General features: G+C 46.3%; 1 protein-coding gene across 1 annotated transcript in view; it reads left to right on the plus strand.

The window, feature by feature from the left end:
• Positions 1-21,028, plus strand: part of LOC310668475 (guanine nucleotide-binding protein subunit alpha-11) — a 35,509-nt gene that overhangs the window by 2,842 nt on the left and 11,639 nt on the right. The window contains exons 2-5 of the mRNA XM_083421812.1: positions 13,713-13,897; positions 16,934-17,088; positions 18,710-18,838; positions 20,849-20,978. Coding sequence (XP_083277938.1) covers positions 13,713-13,897; positions 16,934-17,088; positions 18,710-18,838; positions 20,849-20,978 — 599 coding nt within the window. The remainder of the gene's footprint in view (positions 1-13,712; positions 13,898-16,933; positions 17,089-18,709; positions 18,839-20,848; positions 20,979-21,028) is intronic.

Genomic DNA, 21,028 nt, shown 5'->3' on the forward strand with positions numbered 1-21,028 from the left:
ATAGTCTTTGGCACCATCTGCAACGTTGTTTGTTAGCTATCTGCTGTGGGTGCTTTAGTGGAGATTCACACATTGCAGGGGGTTGGACTAGATGGCCCTCGGGGTCCCTTCCAATTCTTTAAGATTATATATGTGCATAGAGTGAGTCAACATATACATCTGTATACATATACACACACACACATACCTATAGATACACATACACAGGCACACACAGCTATAGACATATACATACATATATTTATTATTATTTATTAAATTGTTCACTTTATCTTGGCCAGGGCAACCTAGAGCAACTTAAAACCAACCAAAAAACCCCACTGAGATGCATTAAAACCAATACATTAGAACATCTCTCTCTCTAGGTTGAATCCAAGCTAACTTTTAAGAGTAGACTCAACAGAAAACCCCCTCAATGTGTCTTAAGGAAACCATGTACATTCATTCCAATGAGTCCACTCTTTTAATGTCTTCATGCGAAGGCATCCTGTGTTGAAGCCGAAGTTTCACTCGTGAGTAGGCCCAGCTGTCAAGAAATCACCAGTCAGTTGTGCCCATTTCATTCTAATAGATCTTCAGAGTCAACCCATAATGTCTTAGCATTAAGTTCTACTCACGAGCAGATCCACTGGAGAAATCATTCGACCTAAGGAAAGTATGTGCATTTTGTGTAATGTAAATAATTTTTAATGGATTTGTTGTTACTAAAGTTAGATACAGCCCATAAACGGATGCTAAGAATGGTGGCCTATTGAAGTTAATAGATTGTGTCCAATGTTAGCCTTATTTTGAGTAGACCAATTGAGATAAATGACTCTGCTAATAGATCCATTGACTTCAGTGGTCTGCTCTGAGTAAGGATGCAAGTTTGGTTCAACCAATTAACTTCAGTGGGTTTACGTCCTTGGTATTAGCTTCTGGTTGTATCCTTAGTAAACTCACTGAAATTTTCTTGTGTCTGTGAAATATCCATGATTTATCTGGGACCATTGATTTTCAGTGGGTCCACTCTAGAGTAGAACTTAGTTGGATTCAACCTGAGATGTCTTAGCATCACTTAGAATTCAAGTGCATTATTGGCTTGGGTCCACTGACGTCAACAGATCTACTCTGAGTAGAACTTAGTTGAATGCAACCTATTAATTTCAGTTGATTTAGCATTCTTTTAGCCCCTGAGCAGCATCCTTGGTTTTCAGTTTACAGTATAGGTTGTATCCAACGTTACTCGCACTCTGAGTAGGCCCATTTAAATTAAATGAGTTTAAAGCCCATTGATACCAGTGGTTCTACTCTTATAAAAGGGCATAAATATAACCTGTTGTTAGTATTTTTAAAACACAAACTTAAAACACCCGTAGCCTATCCTTTCTGAAATTTTAAGTTCTTCTGAGGTCTGTTATTAATTGCAGTGGATCTGCTTTGCATAGTATCTTGTTAGATGCAACTCATGTTGTAAGTGCGTGCATCCCTGTTTCATTTCCTCGTTGACTTTCATCTAGGCTTATCCCTGTGTGCCTTTAACTTTCAGTTGTGCTTTGAGTATATAGTGCTTTGAGTATAAAGTTCTGCTTTGAGTATATAGACATGACTAACTTAGATCCATTTATTTCAGTGGGTCTGTTCTGAGTAGGGGATGGTTGGATACAATTCTGTTATGGGCAATACCCTATATGTTTATGTGCATACACTCAAACATCACACACACACACAAGAATGTGTATATATGTTTATTTTATGTGTGTAATACAACTGCAGCTGCTTAGCTGTTTTATTTTTTAAAACATTAATATACTGCTTGATTGTAGAAAATTTCAGAACGGGTATACAAAATATATATTACTGCTTATTTGTCCTTATAATGTTATGCACATACATTTACAGATGTGTGCAACATGGCAACCTATATATGTATACAGTATTAGGCTCTATCCTACCACTTTAAACCGTCATGACTTCCCCAAAAGAATCACGAGAACTGTAATTTGTTAAAGGTGCTGAGACTCTGTATTCCCTTCACGGAGCTACAATTTCCAGAGTTGTGTAACAGTAAATTCCTCTTTCTAGGAAACTGGGAATTGTAGCTGTGGGGAATAAGTATCTCTTAGCAGCTCTTAGTGCCTTAAATGGGGCCTTACAGTCTCAAACTTCATCTCCCTGCTCTCTCTTCTAAGGAACTCAGGGTGTGGTATGTTTCTCTTCCTGCTGTTTTTTTTAATCCTTGCAACAACCTTGTCAGGTACAAAGAGAGAGGCAGACGTTTTTTCCAACTAAGAACTTCCTCTCCATATCAATCCTTTAAAGACAAACTAAACATAAGAATCTCCTTCTCTTTGTATGCTTAAATGTGTGTGTCCCTTTCTTCTCTTCCACTCTTTCCCTCTTCCTTATTTTTAGCATAACCACAGCCCTGTGGAGCAGGTCAGGTTGAAAGAGAATGTGGCAGAATCTCTTCTACAGTTTACACACAAATAACTTCCCTTCTATATTGCCTCCCCAATAAGAAACCAAACATAAGCCTGCCTTCTAATCTTCCTAGTAGATTTAAATTTATTTACTCATTTGTGTACATTATCCCCTAAGAGCTTAAGGTGGTGTCTGTGGCTTTTGTCCTTCCACCTTTCTCCCTCCCTCATTTTTTTATCCTCACAATAATTCTGTGAGGTAGCTTAGGAGGAGACCAGGAATTTGTCCCCACATCTTCTCAAGAGCAAATCAACCACCCAAGTTCACCTACTCATAGCCCTTTTCTGGGGTCTTCTCGCCACATGCAGAGTAACAGGTGGGCTTTATTGGAGTCCCTCATCCAGTGTTAGAAACTCAGATATATGTAAGCTAGGTGCCAAATGGCTCCTTAAACTAAGGTTACAATTGCGAAAGCGGAATGTCTAGTTGCCATTTGGGGCAAGGCGGCTCTAAAGTCTTATTTGTCAAAATGTGATTGATTATCAGTTAAACATCTGGCTAGTCCAGAGGACAGCCTTGAGCTTGGAGAATTTAAAGAAAATTCACTTTGTTCAGGGACTGTTCACATATATATTGCCCTATTTCTACCTCCTTTTCTTAATGGTGACTTGGACCATTCATAACGTATGAATATTCTACACAACTGTGAGCAGGGCATTGGGGTGCGGGGTGGGGAGTGAAGACTAGCAACAAGAATTAATTATAACGTTGTTCACTTCTCCTGCTCAGGCTGCCCAGAAAAAGCATTTTGGTTCCTGAAATTTGTTCTGATAAAATATCTGATAGAATTTAACAGGATGGGGTATGAGTGTTTGAAAACAGTCAACATCCAATGACCCCAAAGCATATTTTGGGGATTTCAGGTGCCACCCTTGTGCCCAGGCATCTTCACTTGGTCGCAAGTGAATTTTGAACACTGGCAAATTTTGAATACTGCTCTCACCCTAAGTGCTTCTCTTCCTCTTCCTGATAGTTCCCTCTTCACCCCATAGCATCTAATTCCCAGTCGTCCTCGGCTAGCATTCCACATTGGTATTTTATTAACGACAGAATTATTGACAACAGGAATTACTTTCTTAGGTTTATTTATATGACACTCCTTAGCTTTTTTTATTTCTCCCAAAAGCTCTTGCTCCCTTCTTCCCCATTAAGGACCTTCCACCTCCCTTTGATGAGCAAGATCGGTGGCTTCAGGAGCCACAGAGCACCGGGTGTCAGTTGGGGGTAAAATAAAAGTGGCTGGTGGGGTAAACTGACCTCCTTGAACCCCAGTGCTACCTGTGGCTCTCCAGATGTAGGTGAGCTCCACCTGCAATGTAGTCGTTGTCCCGCAACATCTTGATCCCATTCCATTTTGAGCTTGTGTGCATGGAGTAAGGGTTGGTACCTAATGTAATTTCATAGTCACAGCATACACGTTGAAATCAGTGGCCTTGCATTGCTGAAGTCCCGTTGATTTAGTAGGTCTGTTCAGAGTTTGACTTGGTTGGATGTCACCTAAGAAGTGGGGGAGGTTGGGGGCGCCCTTCGTAGGGGTGGAGACTGCTGGTTGTTTCAAAGCAGGATATAGAAGTTTTGAGAACAAAAATAATTATCAGAGGGGTAGCCAGGGTGCTGAAAGTTGAACTGTCATGGTGGAGGGTTCTGCTGTCAGAAAATGCAAGCCCCTTTGTGAGCCTTACTGACTTAAAGAGCAGACTGTAAGAAGCAGTCGGTTCTATTATATAATGCAGCTCTTCCTGGGATTTATATTCCACTCTCTAGCCAAGGAGACTCTCGTTGGGGCTCCCTTTCCTGACAGCTGACTTCCTTTCCTTCTCAGAATTGCTGCATTTTTAAATTATTTTTTAAAAACAAAACAAAATAGAATCGAAAGTAAGGGCCCCGCCTCAGTTAAGAACACACCACAGTCTCTCAAACAACATCATTCTTGGCCCTTTTCATCACGTCTCTCCAGAATTTTTCCCTAGGATTTATATCCTGCTTCCTAGCCAAAAGACTGCCATGGTGGCTCTTCTTCCTGATATCCGCCTTCCTGCTAAACCCCCCCCCCTTTCCATAATTGCCTCCATCTGTGTGTGTGGAATGTTTGCCTTCCTCCCTAAGGCATAGAATCCAAGGCATGAATATTTCTTCTCCCCCCCCCCCCTCCATTTCCAGCCTTTCTGACGACTCTCTTCTTCCTTTTTGACATCTTCCCATCCTCTTTGGGCACATAGCGACCTCATACCTCAACTTTCAGCCTGTACTATATGCTCCAAGGAGCTCTCTCACCTTGTGTCCGGCCCACCTCCCTGTGTGCCAGGCGTTTAGTAGCGCCACCTCTGCAACCCACACCTTTCCAGGCTACCAGCCCTGTAAATGCTCACCTCTTGTAGAATATTCCTTCTGCCCTCCATCCACTTTCTGCTCCTACTGCCACCCCTCCCAAATGTAGTGTAACACAGCAACGTGTCTCTTCAGATGAGAGAGAAACAACCTTAACGTTTTTAAGCTGCAGCAAAATAAAAAATTAAGGAGTTGCTTTCGAACTTAGGTGCCAACCCAGACTGAAAGCAGTTATGAATATGGTTAAACTAGCATAGTGTTTCTCTTGAGCGTTTCTTCGTTTTGAGGCGGCAATTCTCTCCTCCTAGTTGAGAGTTCTTTGGCCTCTAAATATGACCCCGAGGAGCGAAGGACTGGTTGAAATGTGGCTTGATGAGATGTAGACCTCTTCTGGGCTTGCTTTCTAGAGTCACAAAGTTGTAATCCTTCTCTCAGCTTTATGCTCAAGCCATTTTTAAACCTGAAATAACCCTCCGAAGGAAGCAGCTTGTGGTAGTCTTGCCCTGACCCTCTAGCTCAGAGGGAGCCAGTATGTTGTACTCCAGATGTTGCTGGACTCAAACAATCTGGTAAAATAAAATGGGGGTCCCTGCTTAACTTCTAAAGTTAAGTGATTTGTATCCAGGTACTCTGTCTCCTTAAACCCGTATAAATGTGCAGGGGATAGTTGTCATAACTTGGCTCAGTCCATGGGCACAATCTTATTTTTACGTAGATTTTCATAACTTAGTCCTGGCAGTAACTAGCGTTGGGAGTTCTGCTGTGACGCAAATTAAAATCGTAAATGTTCCAGCGCTTCACAATCTTCAGGCTGAATAGCCTTAATAAGAAATTTGGGGGAACTTTGGGTCTGGATGCGCTACAAGGATACCTTTGACCCTCAAAGCAAAGTTTCTAAAAAAATTGTGCTGTACCGTCCGATTAGTACCACACCAGTCTGCCAAACTAGGAAATCCGTGGGTTCAAACTGTGTTTGGATGCATTTAGAGAGTGCGGAGCTAATTTGAATCCATTGAGCTACCTAAGTAGTGGGAGCTCAATAAGGCTCTGGCAGTCAGGTTTTTGAACTATAGTTGCTGCCTTTCCAACGCGAGATTGGTCTACAACTGACCTATCATTTTCTTTATGTGGTCCTGAGCGCCTCAGCTAAGGCTGGAAAATCCCAAACTTTTGTCCAGGTTATTTTTAAAAAAGAAAAGGTGTCATTATTTATGCACTCAGATGTTTTTGCACTCCCTCAAGTTTTCAGAAATACATTGGTATGAAAACTGAGAATTCAAAGCTTCAGGTTTCCTTGTGCTCTGCTTGTGACTATACCTGCTGGTGGGAGAGAGGTGGTCATCTTTTGAAGCAGTAAACTCTGACATCTCTCCTTGGTTACGTGCTAACTTTCAAAAGTCCCCCCCCCCCCTTCCCAGAATCTTGTCCCCAAGCAGGTAGCAGGGTGTTTCCTGTAGCTGGTAGCCATTGGCAATCAAAAGTTATTTCACCGGGATATTCTGGCCCCCACAATAGCAACTATTTCAAAGAACCTTTTTTGTTTGTTTGTTTGTTTGTTTGTTTGTTTTGCCATTGGCTGTTCAGAAGTCATGATGTGTTTATATCTTCTTGGTAATGTCCCCATTACAGTATTGTCTTTTCTATATGGGATTTATTTTTAGGGGATATATATATATATATATATTTAAAGGGCTGGGAGTTGCTAATTTGGAGCCGTGTCTGGCTGTTATCCTGAATCATCCTGGGATGTGTAGCTTTTGAGACTTGGGGTCAATGTTCTACTTCTTTCACAGTCACCTGGGCAAATGAGAAACCCATCCAGGTGTCCACATGTAGAAACTCTACAAAAACTGACCCTTTCAGGCTACAAACCTTTGTAGTGGACATGCAGAAGCTGGCTATTAAACATTTTTTGGAGGTTAGCAGTTTTCATGTATGTTGGCTTGCAGAAGTATGAGTTTTGCGGAAATTTTCTGGGAAATTTTGCGATGCAGGTTAGGGTAATTTGCATTGAAATTTTTTCTGATTACCTAGGGAGTGTGATTCAGTTTGGCATGTTTATTTCAGTAACAGTGTTGTGTGTGTGTGTGTTTGTTTGTTTTGTTTTTTGGTTTTTTTAAACTTGCTTAATATTGTATTTGCATTTGGCATCCATTCATGGTTGCTAATGAACTTAGGAAATAAAAATGTTTCCTCAGGAAAATAAAACACCAGGAAACCTTCCACCCCACCACCATTGCTGAGTTGAAAGATTTTAGGGGGGAAGATTGAGTATGAAGCAATCTGAGCAGGTAAAAGTATTGTCTTAGGTGGGCCATTGCCCAGAGCTTGCTCTAAAGCAGGGGTAGGCAATCTAAGGCTTGATGCGGCCCAATCGCCTTTTCAGTCCAGTCCACGGACGGTCTGGGAATCAGCATGTTTTTACATGAGTAGAAGGTGTCCTTTTATTTAAAATGCATCTCTGGGTTATTTGTGGGGCCTGCCTGGTATTTTAACATGAGCAGAATGTGTGCTTTTATTTAAAATGCATCTCTGGGTTATTTGTGGAGCATAGGAATTCGTTCATTATTTTTTTCCAAAATATAGTCCGGCCTACCACATGGTCTGAGGGATGGTGGACAGGCCCATGGCTGAAAAAGGTTGCTGACCCGTGCTCTAAAGCACAGGCTCTGTTATGTTGATACTAGCATCGTTTAGGGCAGTAATCTTCAACCTTTTCAGGCCACCTGTTGCTCAATCATGCACCTGGAGATACACTTTTTAATTTTACACCATAGATCTGTACAGTGGTGGTACTGCTTCTCCAGCCCACCTTAGATCAGGCCTACATGCAGAGCAGTGGTCTATGTGGATGTCCTTATGGAGGACTAGTACTTCCCACTGGAGCACCCAACTACAAACTGTGCATTGAGGGGGGGGCATTTTATTTGCCGCTAGTTCACTTGGATTAGTGGGATTGGCTTGTGGGGAAGGAGTTCCCAAATAATGATGGTCATTCATTCTAAATCCCCATACCTCTTTCCTGCTTCTGTTGCTCATCTGGGGCGACCTAGGGAAGTGTGTGCAGGATGTGGTTTGATCTGTTCATCTACACCTCATAGGTGAGGGGAATCGTGGTCCAGAGCATCTAGACTGTGCCCGGTTAGCTCCCCAGTTCTGCACTTCCTTTTGAGTCTTCGCTGTTGGGTCATTCTGCAGCCTCTAAGCAGTCCTTGGCCTCTGTGTTTCCAACTGCTTTCCCAACCCCTGAGGCTGCCTTAGTGTTGGAAGTTTTAGAATGTAGAGGGACAGGAATCTTCCTTGAGAAATGAAGCCACTTCAGTGATGTTGGGCAGAGGATTTTCCGCAGAAAATCTTCTTTTGTTATCGCTAAAAATCTTCCTTTCTTTCGAAACATGGTATTTCATTCAATTATTGCATAAAATTGTGAATCTGTAACAGGTATCGGGTCAGACCTGGCAGTTGGAATTTATACGTTCTCACAGCCTTGTCACTAAGCTGTGGAATTACCGTATTTTTTGCTCTATAAGACTCACTTTTTCCCTCCTAAAAAGTAAGGGGGAATGTGTGTGCGTCTTATGGAGCGAATGCAGGCTGCGCAACTATCCCAGAAGCCAGAACAGCAAGAGGGATCGCTGCTTTCACTGCGCAGAGGTCCCTCTTGTTGTTCTAGCTTCTGAGATTCAGAATATTTTTTTTCTTGTTTTCCTCCTCCAAAAACTAGGTGCGTCTTGTGGTCTGGTGCGTCTTATAGAGCGAAAAATACGGTATTTATCATTCTACTGAGAGGCTGGTGGGCTAGTTAGAATTGCAACCAAATGGACAAAGGATGGAGCAGTCACTCTGTCTGTCCTCCACTGGTCACCTCAGCTCAACCTAGGTGGTTGCCCTTTGACACTGCATGAGAAGCTATATGCAGGGATTCATTACCTGTCAAATTTTATCCCGAGAGAGAGAGTTTTAAAAGTGATGCATGAAACAATGTACAGAGTTTATCGTCTCACCTGTGTTCAGTGCCTCCATTTTAAAAATAGCAACCACCTAGAAGTATAGGCAGTTCAGCTGCCATGCCTTAAATTATCTACGGATATTCTAATGAGAGAATTTCCAAGTAAATCTCTGAATTTGCCCATAATTTAAACCACACCTCTTTTTCCCCCTTGTATTTTTCTTGGGTATTTCATTGCTCTTTTTCCTTCGTTCCTTAATCAAAACGAACACGGCATCCTTTTTTTTTTGCTTTGTTTGCTAAATAACAGCCAAATAAACATGCGAGATCAGATATTGATCTGTATTAGGCAGTGGAAAACATTTTCTGGAAAACCCACATCACCAGCCACTAGGACACTGCTGTGTGTGTGTTTGGAGCAGGGACAACTCAGTCAGTGGAGCACGAGACTCTTAATTTCAGGATTATGGGTTCCGGCCCCATATTGGGCAGAAGATCCCTGCATTGTGGGGGGTTGGGCCAGATGACCTTTGTGGTCCCATCCAACTCTACAATTCTATGATTATAGGCCTCTCTGCCAATAGATAAGCAGGTCATGATATACAGTGGTACTTCGCAAGACGAAAAGAATCCGTTCCGTGAGTCTCTTCGTCTAGGGGTTTTTTCATCTTGCGAAGCAAGCCCATTAGCGGTTTAGCGGCTATTAAAGGCTTAAGGGATTAGCGGATTAGCTGCTAAAAGGCTATTAGCAGCTTAGTGCCTTAGAAAAAGGGGGTGGGGAGCGGAAAAAAACCCCTGGGAATCGCAAGACATTTTCGTCTTGCGAAGCAAGCCCATAGAGAAATTCGTCCTGCGAAGCACCTCCAAAACGGAAAACCCTTTCGTCTAGCGGGTTTTCCGTCTTGCGAGGCATTCGTCTTGCGGGGCACCACTGTACTGGCGTTCCTCTGTTGCAGTCTCCCTGAGGACCCACTACCGCTGTGATAAACGTGCAATTCGTGTGCCCTGACTGGGCAATTGGGCAGTTGAAATGCCCTGAATTTGCAAAGATAAAGCCTGGCTGGTTGTTCTGCGAGCAACTTGAGAAAACTCTATAAACGTGCATTTCAGGTTCTGTTCTCCCCCCTCCCCCCTTCCCATTAAATAAACGGTATTCCGGGTATGAGAAATATGGGAAATAATTGCTTCATCGGAAGAGAGGTGGGTATTCCTTTGAACCGTTTGTCAGAAGTCCCCATACGTGCAGGAGGAGAAGTTCTGAACTCACGGAAACATATCCGTGAGTTGCTGGCTCTGTTTTCTAGAAGGGAAGTCAGCTGGCAGCCATAACTTGGAGTGGATGTTGTCTAATCCAGGATCTTTGCAGACAGCTTGCTGCATGCAGGCAGGAGGGTGTTTCTCGGTTGACCAGGGGAGAATAGCAGGCCGGGCTCCTCCTACTATTGATATACCGGGCCTGGGCAAGTCAGGGAGCTCGTAACTGGCTGCCAATCACAAGGCTGTTTCCATCCGTGCCTGAAGAAGGGACTGAGCACAACTCCTTTCTGAGGCCTGAACTTTAGGAGAGGCATTTGTCTTGCAGCAACTGAAACCAGTGGCCAGTGGTGTCGACTTTCCGGAAATTTCTGAATTGAGAAAATTTTCCCTGTGCAACTTAGGGTGATTCGAGTTGGGTAATCGAGCGGCGGGGGAAATTTCCCAGTTTGTGAAGGGAGATGTCCCCGTGCCCTAGAATGACCCAATTGAACACGTTTGTTTTCTTTGTGTTTAGTAAATGAAGCAACAAAGTTGCGAGCTGCCAAGTTTGCTTAATATTTTATTTGTAATCGACATCCATCCTCTGTTGCTAATGAACATAAGAAACTGATTTTTCTGTGGGAAAACAAGCAGTGGAAAAAAATATATAAAATGTTCAACCGCACGTTACTGTTGGTTATGCAGAGTGGTGGTAAACGCCAGTTTAAGGTGGCTCATAGATTTCCTGTTGGCTTGAGCCCTCAGCACATCTTAGCTCCTGCAGAGAAGGGCAGCGAGGCTTGCTCCCGTGGCATGCAGCTCCCCTCCCCCATCCTGCCCCAATCCACACAATATTTGTGGGTGTCTGAGGCAAAAATAAAATAAAATCCCTTTTTGTGTTTGCCTTATTGTTAATTTAGTCAAGTTGTATTCCGCCCTTCCTCCCAAAGAAGTCCAGGTTGGCAATTGTTGTTGTTTAGTCGTGTCCGACTCTTTGTGACCCCCTGGACCAGAGCACGCCAGGCACTCCTGTCTTCCACTGCCTCCTGCAGTTTGGTCAAACTCATGTTGGTCTCTTCGAGAACACTGTCCCACCATCTCGTCCTCTGTCGTCCCCTTCTCCTTGTGCCCTCCATCTTTCCCAGCATCAGGGTCTTTTCCAGGGAGTCTTCTCTTCTCATGAGGTGGCCAAAGCCTTGGAGCCTCAGCTTCAGGACCTGTCCGTCCATTGAGCACTCAGGGCTGATTTCCTTCAGAATGGAGAGGTTTGCTCTTCTTGCAGTCCTTGGGACTCTCTCAAGAGTCTCCTCCAGCACCAGAATTCAAAAGCATCCATTCTGTGGCAATCAGCCTTCTTTATGGTCCAGCTCTCACAATATCAGTGCATTCTAAAAACAGTTTAGCAATCGCATTATCTCAGCCAAGGTTGCCAGGAACAGTACCTTGTAGCCATTGAATGCCTTCATAAAGAGGAATGTTCATAAATTCCTCTTGAAAGTCTAAGGGCATTCCACAAACTGGGAGGTGCCAAAGAGAAGGCCCTGCCAAGCAGGCAGCCCCCAGTGGTGGCATCACCTGCAAGGTTGCTCACCTGCTGATCGTAGCGTCTGAGATGGGGAAGGTGCTTTATTTAGGAGCCTAGGTCCCAAGCCAATCCATGAATTTCAGAGCCTTGTTGGTGCAGGTTTCTCGGATCCAGGAAAACCACCATGCCAGGCTCGATGTGGGAAGGCTTCCTCTCCGCAGGTAGCCCACGTGGGCTGGAGGGCGGGGAGCAAATCCCTCTTTAGACCTACTCTGAACCCATGAGCTTGAAAATTGGACGTTGTGGCCTAGCAATTGCTTCCGATTATTCAGTTTATGCAAGGGTGACTCTCCGGGAAGGGAAGTGGGTTAAAGGGGTGACAGAGAAGATATTGTCTCATAAAGTTTTGATTCTGGCTATTAGATTTGTAAGTATTTTTTCAGCCCCCACTGTGTCTACACGCACGAGAAATGGCTTTTTCATGCAGATTGCTTTGCAATTTTGATAACGGCTAACTCCAAAGATTCTTCAGAATTTTGTCATTTTAGTAAAGATGTCTCTGTTAACTCTTAGGCGGGTGACTTGTGGTTCTCTGGTTCTTAAACATTCTGAGCTGCCTCAGGAGTTTTTGGTGAGGATGCAGCTGCTATCAAGTGCTTTGAGTTGCGTGGTGCCTCTTGTTTTCCTAGATGGGGTAGGGAGGGGAGTTGTGCGTGTGTGTGTTGCACTTGTGTCCTCAGTCTTGTGGGCTTCCCTTAGGCATCTGGCTAGTCGCTGTGTTTGACTGGGTGGGCCTTTGGTCTGAACTGCTCTTACGCGTAGAAACTTCTAGCCTATGTTTGGCCACTTGGTGACAGATTGAATCAGTGAACTAGGAGGAGAGGGAAGCTAAGATTTCAAGCCTGGGATTCTGTAGGGGTGGGTGGGAAGAGATGCTGAACGCTTTGCCTGTAAGAAAACTGAAAGCAGCCAGTTCAAAAGCTTGTAAAAGCCACTTCCGAGTGATCTGACGAGGAAGAGGCAAGGATTTCTTGTAGATGCCTATTAAGGTGGGTGAGTGTAGGGATTTATTTTTTGTAATTGTCTGCCAGGATGCCATTTTCCCCCCTGCAACAACAAAAGCTGGGGTTCTCCCTCTCCGCCCCCCCCCCCACTTTAAATTGCAGCCTCAGTCCCAGCATTTGAGCAAAAATCATTTTTTAAGCGCCAGGTTGTGCCACAAATACTCAGGATTATGCCCCTCCAGCCACTTGGCGGTGGCCTGATCGTGATCTTTAAAAATCTTTCTCTTCTCACATCCCACAACTGCCTTTCTAAACAAATACCTTGAGATAAGGTTATAATAGTGGACTTCCCACTTTGCATTCTTATGCCAGTAGGTTACACCAGCTCATTTTGGGTTAACAGAGTACCTGGTTGTGGCTTGTAACTGTAATAGGGCATGAAAATCTTTAAAAAGCTGGCCTCTTATTTGACGACAGCAGCCAATCTACAGGTTACAATCAGCACAGATTTTAGCCCTCCTTCCTCCTGAAGATGAAGCAGTTTTCAGACGCAAATTGGAAGTGTGTTCTCTTTCTAGCTTTTGTTTTTTTAAGGTGGGGTGCTCAAAACCCAGAAGATTAAAATGGTTTAATTGGCTGTCAGCCTTCCTTTGTGCCTGCCTGTGCAATGGAAAGATGGCGATCCAACCCAAGTCATAGTCAGAACAACCATACCAGGCCTCAGAAGCACTTTCACAGGCCGTGCTTGATTCCTCCCCCCCCCCAAAAAAAAAACCCTTAGCTATTGTGCTGCTTATGTGTGCAAAATGCTTCCCCCCATCACACGCATAGACACACATACACACACATGCGTAGACACACACACATACACACACTAGGTTCACCATGGTAACGGTCTGATTTAGGAATAAAATGCAGCTTTTCTCCTCCATAAAATGTTCCTTTCGTCAAGGGGGAAGGAGTGAGAGATGGGATAGCAGCTCCTCCTCTTCACAGGCTGGGGAAACAAAGCAGCAGCAGTTTAATATCCACAACCCCCCCAAAGTAATATGCAGTGAGGCGTTGCTAGAAGTTGAACGTGGAAGCAAACTGCTTGCTGTCGGTCGTAAAGCAGCTCTGGCTCTGCTCCCTTTGTGATGCTCCCACGCTGACTGCCTCCTCGTCTTCTTGTGTCCCTTTCACCCCGCCCCACCTATTTACTCTCCAGGCACGGGAGAGAGCGGGAAGAGCACGTTCATTAAACAGATGCGGATAATCCATGGCTCGGGCTACTCCGAGGAGGACAAGAAGGGTTTCACCAAGCTGGTGTACCAGAACATCTTCACTGCCATGCAGTCGATGATCAGGGCCATGGAGACCTTGAAGATCCTGTACAAGTATGAACAGAACAAGGTGAACCGACGCAGCTCCCATTCTTGCGTCCCAGCCTATACACAGCCTCCACCCCTGTTGTCTCGTCATTGGTTGTCTGTAGTGGCATGCATGCTGCTCAGGATTCCCTGAAGGGCTTGCATCAACCCCCCTGGGGTATCGAATGGTCAGGGACCTGCATCACACCTGCAGCAACCAGAATAGTTCAAGCGCTGTGTGTGCTTATTACAGTGGTGCCTCGCAAGACGAAAAGAATCCATTCCGTGAGTCTCTTCGTCTAGCGGTTTTTTCGTCTTGCGAAGCAACCCTATTAGCGGATTAGCGCTATTAGCGGTTTAGCGGCTATTAAAGGCTTAAGGGATTAGCGGATTAGCTGCTAAAAGGCTATTAGCAGCTTAGTGCCTTAGAAAAAGGGGGTGGGGAGCGGAAAAAAAACCCCCAGGAATCGCAAGGCATTTTCGTCTTGCGAAGCAAGCCCATAGCAAATTCGTCCTGCGAAGCACCTCCAAAACGGAAAACCCTTTCGTCTAGCGGGTTTTCCGTCTTGCGAGGCATTCGTCTTGCGGGGCACCACTGTATTATTGTTGTTGTTGTTATTATTACAGTCAAACCTTTGTTGTCGAACGTAATCCGTTCCGGAAGCCTGTTCGGCTTCCAAAATGTTTGACAACCGAGCCGTGGCTTCCAGTTGGCTGCAGGAACTTCCTGCACTCAAGCAGAAGCCACATTGGATGTTCGGCTTCTGAAAAACATTTGAAAACCGGGACACTTACTTCTGGGTCTTCGGCATTTGGGAGCCGAAACGTTCCAAAATGGAGGCGTTTGGGAACCAAGGTTTGGCTATATTATTAACAGGGACACGGGTGGCGCTGTGGTCTAAACCACTGAGCCTCTTGGGCTTGCTGATCGGCAGGTCGGCGGTTCGAATCCCCGCGACGGGGTGAGCTCCTGTTGTTCTGTCCCAGCTCCTGCCAAGCTAGCAATTCGAAAGCACACCAGCGCAAGTAGATAAATAGGGACCACTGCAGCAGGAAGGTAAACGGTGTTTCCGTGCGCTCTGGTTTCCATCACAGTGTCCCGTTGCGCCAGAAATAGTTTAGTCCTGCTGGCCACATGACCTGGAAAGCTGTCTGCGGACAAACGCCGGCTCCCTCAGCCTCAAAGCGAGATGAGCGCCGCAACCCCATAGGCGCCTTTGACTGAACTTAACCGTCCAGGGGTCCTTTACCTTTTTACCTATTATTATTATTATTATTATTATTAATATCCTACCTTTCCCCCAAGGAGCTCAAGGTGGTATGTATGGTTCTCCCTCTCTCCATTTCTCCACAGCAGCCCTGTGAGGTAGGTTAGTCTGAGAGACATTGGCCACACCCAGTAAGCTCCATGACTGAGGGGATTAGAACCCCTGTCTCTCACCAGTCTCCTTTACCCTGTGCCTGGTGGGGCACCAACACAGCACATTATTGAATAGTGGGATGGTCAGGGGCAGGGTCGGAGGCTTTCCTGGTAACAGTGTTGTTGTTGACGTAGTAATTCAATTAATGATTACAGTGGTGCCTCGCAAGACGAAAAGAATCCCTTCCGTGAGTCTCTTCGTCTAGCAGTTTTTTCATCTTGCGAAGCAACCCCATTAGCGGATTAGCGCTATTAGCGGCTATTAGCGGCTATTAAAGGCTTAAGGGATTAGCGGATTAGCTGCTAAAAGGCTATTAGCAGCTTAGTGCCTTAGAAAAAGGGGGTGGGGAGCGGAAAAAAATCGCAGCAACTCGCAAGACATTTTCGTCTTGCGAAGCAAGCCCATAGGAAATTCATTTTGCAAAGCACCTCCAAAACGGAAAACCCTTTCGTCTAGCGGGTTTTCCGTCTTGCGAGGCATTCGTCTTGCGGGGCACCACTGTATTTGCTGTACCTGTATTTACTTGAGTCTAATGCACACCTCAATTTTTTTTTGCCAAATTACGTTGCGAAGATTATGGTGCGCATTACATTCAAATAAATACTGTACAGTACTCCCAGGCGCAGATTGGCTGCTCCCAGGCCAGGTGCGACCTCCAGGCCGGCCATCTTGCAGGGAGGGCTTGCCTCCTATTTTACTAGCTTCATGGCTGGCGCTCTCAGGCTGCCCAAACTCAGGCGTCTGTCCCAAACGCGGCCAAGCGCCTTGCCTTGCAGCGGAGCCCAAGGCACCAGCCGGCGGGCAGGCAAGCTACGCTGAGGCTGCAGGGGGCTGGCAGAACCTAGCAGTGCAGTGGTGCCCCAGCCCAGCCGGGTGCGCGGAACGGCACGCCCCGGCCCATTGGTCAAAGGAGAGAGGTCAGTAGGGATGGGCGATATTTGCTCGTAGTGTCTAACGCATGCCCCTTTTTTGCCAAATTACATTGCAAAAATTAGGGCGCATGTTAGACTTGTGTAAATACAGTACATAAAAAGGTAAAGGTACTCCTGCCCATACGGGCCAGTCTTGCCAGACTCTAGGGTTGTGCGCTCATCTCACTCTAGAGGCCAGGAGCTGGCGCTGTCCGCAGACACTTCCGGGTCACGTGGCCAGCGTGACGAAGCTGCTCTGGCAAACCGGCACCAGAGCAGCACACGGAAACGCCGTTTACCTTCCCGCCAGTAAGCAGTCCCTATTTATCTACTTGCACCCGGGGGTGCTTTCGAACTGCTAGGTTGGCAGGCGCTGGGACCGAACAACGGGAGCGCACCCTGCCGCGGGGATTCGAACCGCCGACCTTTCGATCGGCAAGTCCTAGGCGCTGAGGCTTTTACCCACAGCGCCACCCGCGTCCCTAAATACAGTACATACTGGTCTTCATTTAAAAACAAGACAAAACCCAAAGCTGTGGTCTTGTTGTTAAAAAGATGGTATGTATACATTTACTTGCTTTGTGCAGGCAGTGCCGGAATGGATTTGTAGCATCCGGGACTGGATCTCCAGCTAAGGAGTAGTGGGGGGTGGGGGGTGGAATGGGATACATGCTAGGCAGGGAGGAGGGTCCTCCGGCTCAGCCTCTTTCAAGCCCCTCTTGCTTTCTCCTCTGCGCCATGCTGCAGGCCAACGCGCTCCTGATCCGGGAAGTGGACGTAGAAAAGGTCTCGTCCTTTGAGCAGCCCTACATAAGTGCAATTAAGACGTTGTGGAACGACCCGGGAATCCAGGAGTGTTACGACCGGCGGCGAGAATACCAGCTCTCCGACTCTGCTAAATAGTAAGAGCTCGCCGTCCTCTCTGTACGGCTCTCGGCACGGTTGCTGCTACATGGCGTCATTTTGGGTCGCTGGGCTCCCCTCCCTAAATGAAATTGTGCCTCTGACAGTTGGTGGGGGGTGGATGGGGGCCAGGAGGAAAGAAAGTAACTTCATGTTTTAGTTGTTGCCATCACACTGTTCCAAGGAGGAAGGGGTGGTGGTTGTAGTTCTTGCTACTGGGTGTGGGGGTGTGGACTTTAGAAATCCATTTTATGTGGCTTTAATTGATTTTGCACTGTTAGTTACCTTGCAGTCTCTTTAGACACGTGCTATAAATGAAGTTTAATGAGTATTTTCTTTTCGGTCCTGCCCTCCCTGAGCTTTCAGAATGGCGAAGCTACAAGGTGGAAATCTCAGGTAGTGGGAACAACCTGAAGTAACAAGCCGCTTAGTTGCTTTGTAGTCTTCTCCAGGGCGGTAAACATTAGAGGAAGGTGGCCTGGAATTGTGGTGTTGATGTTTAGATATAGATGCAATAGTGTTGTAGAAGCTGCAGCGTCTAATAGTTTTAAGTTTGTGGGGAAGGTGGCCATGGAAACTGGAGAACTAAACTTTATGCGAGTAGTGGCAGTATTGCTCAGAAACTCTTATTGCTCCAAATCTGCCTCCTGCCCAACGCTTGATCCAGTGGAAGAGGGGGGCTGGCAGCTCAGTTTAGTCTTCCAGAGCCTTCCCAACCCCCCCCCCCCCCACGATTATAAGCAGAGGTTTAACGTGAGCGTCCTCAAAATCATGTGTCTTGGCTGCTTGCCCCATCCAGCCAAGGCATAATAAAATGGGGTGAGGTGCTGTGCCACCGTTTTGCTCTTCACAGTCAGAAGGAAAAATGGTGGTGCCAACTTATAGGAGAATTTAATTCAGAATTATGGACCACCCCACCCCCTGGGCAGGAGGGAGGGCTCTGAACTGTTTCCGTAGCCTTTGGCTTGCTTCCTTTGTGGCTCGTTCTTTCTTCCCCGCAAATATGCTGTAAGGACCAGGGACGTAGAAAAGCGTTCCTTTAGGGCACGGCAAGGGTAGACTCTAAGAGTCCTGGGAGCGTTAGGACCCATGAGAAGGAAGATTGCTCTGCAGACGTGAAGCTGCACGCTTAGAAACGCACCGTATTTTTCGCTCTATAAGACGCACCTAGTTTTTGGAGGAGGAAAACAAGGAAAAAAAATATTCGCTGTGCAGCGAAAGCAGCAATCCCTCTTGCTGTTCTGGCTCCTGGGATAGCTGCGCAGCCTGCATTCGCTCCACAAGACGGACACCCATTTCCCCTTACTTTTTAGGAGGGAAAAAGTGAGTCTTACAGAGCAAAAAATACGGTAATACTATTAGAGGCAAGGTAATGTCGGAAAAGCGGGTGGGGTGGGCTTTGTTGAATCTCAAGGGCTGAACAGGATTCCTGAGGATTTTGCATGCAGCTCTTCCTACCCCCTGGGGGAACCCTCCCCCCCCCAGGAGTGGAATAATTGAGGTTCCATACTCAAAATGCTGAGGCTCTCGGGGCAGGAGCGCTACACATGGCAAGCAAGCTCAGGCCACCTTCATCTTTTCCCCCCTCCCTCCTTTTTCACCTGCACGTCCTCCTTGCAGCTACCTTACCGACGTGGATCGTATCGCCCTGCCAGGGTACCTTCCAACCCAGCAAGACGTCCTGCGGGTCAGAGTCCCGACAACTGGGATCATAGAATACCCCTTTGACTTAGAGAACATTATCTTCAGGTAACTTCCAGTGGCTTTTTTCTTTCTCTCTTTCCTCGGAGCGTTTTTACGTTTCACATACTTCCCCCCTCCCAAAAGCTGCTTCCATTTAAAATGAAAGCTCAGTTAAGGCATTGAGTTAGCGGGCTTCTGGAAAGTCGGTCACACGGCTGCCGCTTCCGACCCTTTCTTCCCTCTTCCGAGTCAACAAGTCGTGCTGTTGGCAGGAGCAAAGGCGGGAGAGGATTTTCCCCCGTGAAGAGACGGTGTGGCCTGCGTCTTTGAAGGCTCTCCACAAACACTGAACCACCGCCACAACCCATATGTAGCGGACATAGGAAAAGCCCTGCAGCTGCATGAGGCCAAAGACCCATCTGTTTGAAGATCCAGTTCTGCAGTCGGAAGCCTGCAAGCAGCGAGTCCCCACTTTGGTCCTGCGGCAGCTGGTATTCCGAGACACGCCTGCCTCTAAAACCAGCCCCTTAACATGTGGGATGCCCTTCCTCCTGATATCAGATGGACAGCAACTCTTGGCCATCGTCCACCCAATCAATTGAAGCCTCTTTTTCTAGGCCAGAGCTTTCCAAACTTTAACTGTTGGAGTCACGCTTTTTAGACATGCATCATTTCGTGACACAGTGATTAGGTTTTACAGTGGTACCTCGGGTTAAGTACTTAATTCGTTCCGGAGCTCCGTTCTTAACCTGAAATTGTTCTTGGCCTGAAGCACCACTTTGGCTAATGGGGCCTCCTGCTGCCGCCACGCCGCCAGAGCCCGATTTCTTTTCTTATCCTGAAGCAAAGTTCTTAACCTGAAGCACTATTTCTGGGTTAGTGGAGTATGTAACCTGAAGAGTATGTAACCCGAGGTACCACTGTACTAGCAAACCAGAGGTTGAACTAAACCCTTTCCAGCACGGGGAGCGTTTGCGCGACACACCTAACCGACGCAGTAGCGTGTCACAACACAGAGTTTGGAAAGTTCTGTTCTAGGCTTTTCCCTGACCACTAATACTGACAGTCCCTGTTGCCTGTGGTTAATGGGTTCTAATAAGTTTCATAAAATTTATACACCTCTTGATTTTATTTACCGCTTGATTTGTATAGAACTTCAAAGCTGTTTGCCAAAACAAAAAAATTGTTAATATGATAAATAGAAGATCATTTAAGACTTTCAAACGGTTCAAAACTAAACTGAAAACGGATGATAACTCTCCACAACATCTGGGTAGGCTTGTCTAAGCAAAAATGAATTTAGCAGGCACTGAAAAAGAGTGAAGTGGAAGTTCCTGGTGTCAATAGGCAGGGAGTTCCAGAGAAGAAGAAGAAGAAGAGTTTGGAATTGATATCCCGCTTTATCACTACTCTGAGTCTCAAAGCGGCTAACATTCTCCTTTCCCTTCCTCCCCCACAACAAACACTCTGTGAGGTGAGTGGGGCTGAGAGACTTCAGAGAAGTGTGACTTGCCCAAGGTCACCCAGCAGCTGCAGGTGGAGGAGCGGAGACTCGAACCCGGTTCCCCAGATTACGAGACTACCGCTCTTAACCACTACACCGCAGCTGGAGGGCAGGTACTTGGAAGTGCCCATGACAGCTCTCCTCATGGAGAACCGATTCCTGTAGAAAACAGGCTCGAAGCCACCGCCCTCCAGCTGGTAGGCAGTGAGGTCGAGCCCTGCTGATTGGTGGCGCCTCAGAGCACTGTTCAGCGCTCCTCAGAAACCCTGCGTGGTGCATTGAAGTCCCGACGAGCATCACTTGATGTCATGGTTTTGTCGGGCATTGCTGGGTTGTTCCTCGTGCCCACATGTCCAGTTTGGCCCGTGAGGGGGTAGGGGAGATGTCTTCCAAAAGAGGGGGGGGGGGAGCAAACAAACCTCAGACTTGTTCCTGCTCAGTCTTTTCTCTCTTCCCTCCAACCCGAAAGCAAGTATAAAATGGCTTATTGCGTTTTTAACTTAATGGACTGGAAATCTCTCTGTGTGTGATTGTGTGTGTTAAAGAAGACCTGCCCTTTTTCTCCCTTTCAGAATGGTGGATGTTGGGGGTCAGAGGTCAGAACGGAGGAAATGGATACACTGCTTTGAAAACGTCACCTCCATCATGTTCCTAGTAGCTCTTAGCGAATATGACCAAGTTCTGGTGGAGTCCGATAACGAGGTAAGCACAACCCCTCGCAGCACGTAAGGGGCGGTGTGTGGCCGTTGGGT

This window comes from Podarcis tiliguerta (assembly GCF_965153285.1).
Source record: "Podarcis tiliguerta genome assembly, chromosome: 18".
Classification (NCBI taxonomy): Eukaryota; Metazoa; Chordata; class Lepidosauria; order Squamata; family Lacertidae; genus Podarcis; species Podarcis tiliguerta.